A 9,203-nucleotide genomic window follows, 5' to 3' on the forward strand; every position below is an offset into this window, starting at 1 on the left:
TATGAACAGGTCATCCTTTCACACGCAATTCATACTTTGTGGTCTCATTCTGTAATATATTGTAAAAAAAAGGACAAAAAGGGTTTGAAAATGCAACAAAAAAAGCTGAAGGAAAATAGTGGAAGCTTCGGCTGTTTTAAAGAGAGGAGAGAGGGAGGGTTTCAACATAAACGAAAACAAAGGAAATGGAGAAACAGGGGAGAGAAGAGAAAGAAGAGAAAGGAAAAAAAAGGGAAAAAGAGAAAAAAAAAATTTGGCACACTCGCAATCTGGACGCCTTATCAAGCCGACTCAAGTTTGTTTTGCAACGCCAGTAAGAGATTGAAGCCTTTAACCATCTACTTGAAGCAATCATCGCAATTAGGGCTCGAATTCGGATTCTTGGATATTTGTGTGGCAAAGCCCAATTTTTGAGTCGTTGAGCTGCAAATTTTTATGGAAAAGTACTTTGGGATGTTGTGAAGTTATAGCATCTTACGGATCGTAATTTGAGCTTGCGGTTTATCCAGAACGGAATTTTAAAGTTGGGGGTACGTTCTAGAACTATAACGAATAGTAGCTTTGAGTCTGATTTTTTGTCGTTTTCAATGTTGTTTTGGGGCAGCTAAGTTGGGATTGTTGTAGTATGGCAAAAGAGCTTTCTAAGGATTATAAGACGACTTGAAACAGATTTTTGCGAAGGAAATTATAGCACGACGAAATTAGTGCGTGGACCGCGCCTAGCAGAAAATAATGGGTTTCCGCTAAATGCGAGCTTTAATGTCATTTCATCAACAAATAGGCTTAGTATAGATGACTCATTATAAGAATATCCTTTTTACTCGGCTTTTTGATATTGTTTTTCCGTTAATTGTTAGGGATTCGAATGCGTTGGTTCGAGTAAATGTCGTAGCTGATTTTTGGCTTTTCCCAAGTGAGTGACATTATTTCTTTTTATATTTTAAACCCATGTTTTGAGAAATATAGTGGATTATATATTTAAAGCATCTTTTGTTTCATAAAACAAGATGGAGCTATTATTGCCATTTTGTTGTCTAAAAAGAATTATATTTCGAATTTTATTTGAATGGTTGTTTGAAAATGATTTGTGAAATTCTTTATAAAAGAATCTTGAAACTTTTTTAAGAATGATTTGATATTTATATATCAAATTTTGAGTTATGATATGACTTTCCATGTTGAATTACTATATATTATGATTGGTTGTTAGTGCCCAATATCTATAAACCCTGAGGGGTGTATGGGTATGTGCATACTAGTCTAAAATATCCTTATGGACCGAGCCATCAGTTAATAATAAGTGGAGGCCTTACCAAAAGGAAATCTTGGCCGTCTTATCACGGGAGTGTTGCATGATCATGGCTAGACATTTGAGCATGAATTGATCAATGGAGTAGACCATTGACGATGTGGTTTGAGTTTGATCAATGGAATGGACCATCGATGTGTGGTATGATGAGATTAATCAATGGAATAAACCATTGATGCATGTTTTGTGAGATTGGCCGGTGGACTGGACCATTGGTATCTTTTGTTTTTGAGTTATGATTATATATTATGTTAAAGTGAGTTAGGATTGTGTTTTAAATATGCATAGTGATTTCTCAATCCGCTTAGAAGAAATGTATTACTTACTGAGCCGTGGTAGTTCACTCCTTTTATCTACTTGTTTTTCAGGTTCTTCAGCAAGCCGCAGGTAGGCGTGAGTATTCATTTGGGAAAGACTTTTATGGTGGAAACTTTTTGGTATAACTTGTGCATAGTTTATAAGTTTACAAGTTAGTCTTTGCATAAGGTATATGTTTTAATTTGGTGGATTATAGAAATACTCTAATATTATAACCAAATGCCATTTTTGTTATATATATATATGTTGATATCGAGCCGAATCTTGGTTATGTTGAGGCTACATCCTTTGGTGAAAGGATAGCCGTGTCATGCCCTTGTTTTTGTGGATCGGGGTGTGACACATGCATTGATATATTCTATCATTTGCAACCGTTCAAGTGAGTATGAGATCGGCTCTCTTGACTTGTAATGCTCCAAATGATAGTTTAATTAGGTGGCTTGAACGTGTTGAAGATATGGAAGAAACCGTACAATCTTGATCTTCCTTCACTAACACGCTTTGCGACATGTCCATTGTTTTGTTCCAATGGTGTAATATCCGCCATTTCTCTTCCCTCTATATTGACCAAAATCAGACACAAAAAGTTGAATTCAAGTTGATGCTTTTGACTGATCAAAAAAAATAATAATAACGTTGTCGAAGTCCGTTTATGTTTTCGCAGTCGCAATTAAGTTGAAGTGTCCGACTTCTTTTCCTATGAATCTAAACAATTCTTTCTTCTATCAAGTATTCATTTATGGGAATTGACACAACAGCCATGCCCATTATTTGCGCGAAATCTTTTGAGGCTTGAACTAAGTCAAACAAAGTGGCACCACCCTGGGATCTGAGCATATTGAAGAGTTTCCCTATTCTTGAGAAACTCACTACATATTTTTAGACCAAAAATACATGTGTCCTTTAGAACAAGTTTATTTTTAGTTTTACTTCTCGCTCGGTTGTTTACGTTTGTTTCACACTTCCGCCGTCTCACATAACATTAGCTTTTAAAGTGGATTTTTTTTTTTCTTTTAGGAAAAATTATATATATATATATATATATATATGTCAATTTAATCAAACGGCACATTATTTTATACAAACAGAAACTCAAATAGAAAAATACGACAGTTCTTGCCTTTCATCAATCGCGACAACACTTTCAGCGCCCACCTTGATAAGGAAAGCGACGGGACCGGTGAAATTTTCTTGACTTTCTCGGATAAAAGGAAGGTAATTTATGAACGTTTTCATTGGCTGACTGAAGGGGCACCATAAGAGCAGCTCATGTAGGGACAAAGAAAACTCAATCGATCCCACCTTCCATTTTTATTATTTTAACCAAAACCCATTTGCTCGAAGCGATCCGTCGCCCACGGTTGCGGAGGAAATCAGCGGTGCCGCCTCGACACTGGACCTGCACAGGGCGGGCGGCTGAACCTCAAACCCATCAAATCCCAGCCTAAGTTTTCCGCCCGACCGACACATGTCCCCTGCTTCGATCGATACTAACACCTGGCTTAAATCCATTTCTCGAGGGAGGAAATATAACTCTCTCTCTCTCTCTCTCTCTCTTTCTAGTTTTCTGGAGTCTGCCTTCTGTCTCACTCTGTGTACTATTGAAAAAGTGAGGTTCCTTTTGTCCCCACGTGAAATTAGTCGCCTGTTGGATGAAAGACCATGTTCATCATGGTCCACGGTTTTTGTCTCTTGTCAGAAACCATCTTTTAAAATCAGGTTTGTCCATCAAAGATCGGAAATCTCTCAACGCCTTCTATGTGTGAACCTCGTCCGTTTCCGAAAGTCCTCTTCGTGATCCTTCTTTTCTCTTCCGATACCTCGGTCCAATAATTAGAGCAACTCTTCCTCTTATCCACACTACTATCATTTTTGTCCATTGTTTGTCATCGCTCCCTCCTCAGATCAACCTTTTTTATCTCTTTCCATCTTCGCATAAGTTTCTGGTAGATCTCCATCCGCTTAACAAAAGCGATTCTCAATCCGCATAAGTGGAATTGGGATCAGTTCAGTTGTCTGGACTTCAGATTCGTTTGAGTTTGTACAATTAAAGCAGAACAGAGGAATCATTTTTTTATTTTTTTTACGAATTTGCTTCAAGAGATGAGCTTGAGAGCAACAGAGGAAGGTTCAGCTCCAAAGATTCAAATCCCAGCAGATGTGGATTGGCATATGCTTGACAAATCGAGATTCTTCTTCCTTGGAGCAGGTCTCTTCTCAGGTGTGTCGGCTGCTCTCTACCCAGTTGTGGTGCTCAAGACGAGGCAACAAGTCTCACACGCGCAGGTCTCTTGCTTCAAGATGTCGTTCTCCATCATGAGGCATGAAGGCCTGAGAGGATTTTACAGAGGGTTTGGGACGTCCCTGCTGGGCACAATCCCAGCGAGAGCCCTCTACATGGCTGCCCTTGAGGTCACCAAAAGCAGTGTTGGTTCAGCCACTGTGAAGCTAGGGCTCTCGGACACCAGTGCCTTGGCCGTTGCCAATGCCGCGGCAGGGGTAAGCTCAGCCATGGCTGCTCAGCTCGTGTGGACCCCAGTCGATGTGGTGAGCCAGAGATTAATGGTCCAAGGCCAAAAAAATGGCTTCACTAGCAAAAGGAGCTTAATTGGTCAAGGGGGTTTTGGTTCTTGTAGGTACAAAAATGGTCTTGATGCATTCAAGAAAATACTATGTGCTGATGGTCTGAGAGGCCTATACAGAGGATTTGGGATTTCAATTTTGACATATGCACCTTCAAATGCAGTTTGGTGGGCTTCTTATTCTGTGGCCAATAGGCTCATTAGAGGTGGTTCTGTTGGCAAAAGTGGGGAAAGAAGCCGAAAAGACTGCTCTTCTTATGGCCTTTCTTTTGGGGCTGAGTCAAGGTCAATGCCGACGGTGGCCGTGCAGGGTCTGAGTGCAGCAATGGCAAGTGGGGTTTCTGCAATAATCACCATGCCGTTGGACACAATCAAGACGAGATTGCAAGTGTTGGATGTAGAAGAAAATGGCAGAAGAAGAGCACTCACTACTATGCAGGCTGTGAGGAGTTTGGTAAGGGAAGGTGGGTTTAGTGCTTGTTACAGAGGGTTGGGACCAAGATGGGCTTCGATGGCCCTGTCTGCAACAACCATGATCACCACCTACGAGTTCCTGAAGAGATTATCTGCTAAAAACCAAGAATGCTTCGGTTCTTGATTGAAGGATTAAATTGAAGCAGAACAAATGAGATAGCATAAACTCTTCTCTTTCCTTTTTAGATGGATATTCTCAGATTTCCTTTTAGATGGATGTTCCCATAATGGCATAGAGAAGAGGGCTCGCCGAATGTAAATCAATGATTCGATCAATATTAGCTATTGGGATTTTATCTTATGTTTGCCCCAGCTTTTCAGTACTCATAATCTATAACAATGCAAATGCAGTTGAATAAAGTACCGATGCCTGTTAAAATGGAGAGTCATGCTGCTAAAAAGTTCATTTTTACGGCAGATGGTTGAATAAAAGAAGATACAAAGTAGGAAAGACCAAGGGGCTAAACTTGATTTTGTTTAGTTCCATCTATTCCATATGATGATATATGATAAAATTTCTAAGGTATATCTACATCTAATGGGAAACAATTCTTTTGTCCTTGAGAGCTATTGTTATTGCAGATATGAGAAGTTGCATCTGTTCTGTGCACAGCTTGAGATGTACAGATCAACTCCAAGTTGGACCCTCTAAGACCTGAAGAGTCATAGCTACTTACAGAACTTGAATGAAGAGGCGATTTAAGTTAACAAATCAACACCCTTTCCGTGTACCAGTAGCTACCATCCCCGAGTTTTGGTGACTCCTATCGCCTGCTGAAAGACGGGGACGATTTTTGTCGAAATAAGCGTCGGCTTGTTGTTTGTCAGCATGCTGCAAACACTAAGCACTTACATATGAACATCAAGATATTGATGCTCGAATATTGTATTTGTTTCAAGCTCATCATGTTCAGGAGTTTGTCTTAACATGCATGTAATGGGGATCTAATAGAGTCTACCTGCTGTCGATGAGAAGTTCCATTTTCCCAATTTTCCTGTTCTAGAAAACCCAAAGAAGCTGTACTAAATTAAATAAACTATGGGAGAGGTGGGCTGGGGTTTTTGGAGGAAAGTGGTGCATGCACGTGAACTCCCATTGTTTCTGAATACCTCCAAAGAAGTGTCGACTCAAGTCCTCGTAAGAACTCTGCTCAAAAAAAGGAAAAAGAAGTCCTCGTAAGAACCGAAAAAGAAGCCGTACAAAAAAATCATATAATTAAATCGAGGTTATGGGAAATATCTTCTTAATGTTATCATCAAACCAAGTGGCTGATTGGCAGAGCTTAGGGCCACCTGAATCGGACAAAAGATGAAAGACGTGGGATTCACCTCCAATTTTACTGGCCTCACCAAGAAGCAAAAATCCTCAATTTATTAATGCAAAAATTATAGGTGGTTTCAAAATAAGTAAGTTTAAAATTAGATATTTTAAACCTAATCTATAAAACCGATTCTCAATTTTGAAATCTCCGAAACCGTTGATTTTGGATTTGTCCTAGAAATAGAATATAGTCCAACACCAACGAATGGCTAATGAAATTTCTCATCCCTATCTTTAACAAAATGCATAATGAAACATACTCCAACACCAAAGAATTTGCAATCTTTTTCTACTGATTATTCATCTCTCGCATGCAGAGTACATTATAGTATAGTCTATTTAGGAGTTCGATGAATTACATTTAATATGGAATTTGCTATTTTAATCGAGAATAATTCTTAATAAGCCTCTTTTTTGTAGTTTTGTAATGATCGAGTGAAGATGATGATGCTTTTATTTATTTATTTATTTATTTATTTATTTATTGGTTTAATATTTGTAAAATGGGAAGAAAAGGGACCCAAAACCTGGGGCAGCCACCATCCCAATTGCCAAGATTCCCAAATTCTATGGACCATTCAGGCCTCACCATTTATTATTGACTTTTCTATGGACCATCAAACCGTGGGCCATTTCAACACTTTTCTCAATCTCATCAATCTCAAACAGTTGCATCCACTACTGAATCTGATCTCCCGCTTACTCTCTTGTGACCTCAAGACAAACCTTGAGGACCACTTGCATCTGGGTTTCCAGCTAGTCCCAATCCAAACTGTCCAACACAGCCTCATTTAAAGGAAAAGGAGACTATCTGTACTCCTTATGTTTAAAGGAATGAAAATTACTTGATAAATACAATTAGGTGTGCTTTAAGGCATCTGCTAAGCCATATTCAATTTACATTGACAAGATAACAAGATGTAATTCAGTGACGTGTCGGATTATTGCGTTCTACTTATTTCAATACTCAAAATAAATTTTTATTGTTACCAATGCTTGGGAGGGGTTAACACATAGTATTTGGTGTACTTTATGTTGCCAAAATTTATTTTACCCACTTTTGATTGCTCATGATATGCTCTTTGCCACGATATTTTGTATACAAAGTCACGACAAACAAATCTAGATACAATGTATAACCACATGAGATTGATGCTTTTAAGATTCTCTAGGAAACTCCATCCACGATTAATGACTTATAATAGAAGTGATTTACTATGAAATGTTCCCATATTTTTTTAAGTGACATTGTCCGCTTGCACGGCCTTCTTCATTGTTCAGATATGGCATGGTATAACCGTCATCTGCAAGTCAACGTCCCTTGCACATTTGATGTGCATATGCGTGAAGCATGGAATGGAGGATACATTGGTCAGTGTCGTGAGGGAATTTTTGGAATGGATAAGATTTTGGGGCCCACTTTTCAGCAAATGGCCCGGCAATAAAGTAAATCTGTCATTCCCAGCAACAACTTGGCCTATTATGATAATCATTGAATCTCATTGGAACTATAAAGAATATAATAGCCAACAACTCTATAGAATCAGATACCCTTGGATTGGATCGATACAGAGGTTTGATCATTGTTTTAAGTCGCAATGTGTATAAGAGACAACCCCCCCTCCCTTACATAAAAGGTTTGAGGTCGCTTCTAAGAGAAAATGAGTAATGGATGAGCCATAAGAAAATGAGTAATTGATGAGAAAGATTATCAAAAAGGCAAACACTTGCACGGATCCATTCTGAGGATCGGGCCAGTCTTATGTAATATTAATATGGCTCTCGCAGAGAGGCCACAACATTTAACTGCTAATGATATCTCTATGTCAAATCCTTAAGCACTATCACCGCTAGGGCATGATCCTCCGAATAGAGGTGGCAAAATGGATTATGAACCAATATTTTTTCTTACTCATACTTATTAGGTTAAGTGCAATATGAATTGCCTAAAATTAAAAATATAGGATAAAATGGGTCTAATAAAACAAAGTCCTAAATAGTTTTAATGGGTTTGCAAAGAATCCAACTTCGACCCATTTACTTGAAAGGAATGTCCTCCGCTTGTCCATGCCCAATTCATAGAGGTCATGCCCGGGTCCCAAGAGCCATGCTGGAGTATTCGGCTCCCAGCCCCAATCACTAGCACTCGGGTCGGGTCCATCGGGTCCAAGTCTGCCTCCTTGATGGTTGGGACCAAGTCCATAGAAATTGGGCCGGAGTCTCGATGTCGAACCTGAGGTACCCAGGGCCCACAAGCCTATGACTGGGTACCCATTTCCCACGCCCAAGTCATTAGCATCAGGCCAAGGTCCTTGAAGGCCAGCATAGGACCATAAAGGTGGGGGCCCAGGTACCTCGAGCTAAGACCCAAGCCTTGGTGCCTATGCTGGGCTTCATGAAAGCCAAGCTTGGGTCTCTCAAGGCTGGGCCCAGTTTCTCAACAACAAGCCCAAGTCTCTTGAAACTAAGCTCAGGAGCCCGTGGTGGAGTTATGCGGCTCCCACGCCCAAGTCACTAGTGTTCACCCCAAGCCCATCGTAATCGGGCGCAAGTCCATAATGACTGGGACAAAGTCCCTCGAGGTTGAGCCAAGACCCCGGAGTACTTATGCCCAGGTGCACGGGGATTAGGCCCGAGCCCCTCAAGGCTCAGCCAAGATCTCAATGCCCATGCCCGAATCCCCAGTGGCCATGCTCTAAGGTCTCGTGCGCAAGTCCCTTTGATGGGCCTACTTATAGATTGACCTTTTCTAAAGTTGATTTAATTCAAGAATGGAGATCTAGGTCTCATATGTTCACAGACATCCAAGTGCTCGGCAACTACGATGTTCGCCAACCACGGTTGGTTATCATTGCAAGACCGAAATCAGCTGCGTTAGCAATTGCCAGAACCACCATAATACGTACTTTACGGATGCAGATGCGCAATGGAATTACTACAGAAGATATACAGCTAAAACCATTAGTAGAGTCGAGCACAAAAACACGATTCACACAGCTCGATTCTTAGTTCTAGCAAATATAGCAATTTTGGATTCCCTCAAGGGTTTGCTTTACGTAGACCGACTCTCGGAATCATGCCCACATTAAAAAATAATGAGCAAAGCACCGTCTCACACCAAATTCTACAAACTTTGCACCAGGCAGAAGCTGGAACGAGGAGACAATACATCTTCCGTAAATTAAAATTACAAGAACTG

The 9,203-nt window shown here is 40.1% G+C and overlaps 1 protein-coding gene and 1 pseudogene across 1 annotated transcript; both read left to right on the plus strand.

Annotated features, from left to right (window-relative positions):
• Positions 1-9,203, plus strand: part of LOC120291997 — a 76,912-nt pseudogene that overhangs the window by 23,042 nt on the left and 44,667 nt on the right.
• Positions 3,590-4,984, plus strand: LOC104437920 (solute carrier family 25 member 44). Its single transcript, XM_039310538.1, has one exon. The coding sequence runs from the start codon at positions 3,731-3,733 to the stop codon at positions 4,805-4,807; it is 1,077 nt and encodes a 358-aa protein (XP_039166472.1). The 5' UTR covers positions 3,590-3,730; the 3' UTR covers positions 4,808-4,984.

This window comes from Eucalyptus grandis, chromosome 3, assembly GCF_016545825.1.
Source record: "Eucalyptus grandis isolate ANBG69807.140 chromosome 3, ASM1654582v1, whole genome shotgun sequence".
Lineage (NCBI taxonomy): Eukaryota > Viridiplantae > Streptophyta > Magnoliopsida > Myrtales > Myrtaceae > Eucalyptus > Eucalyptus grandis.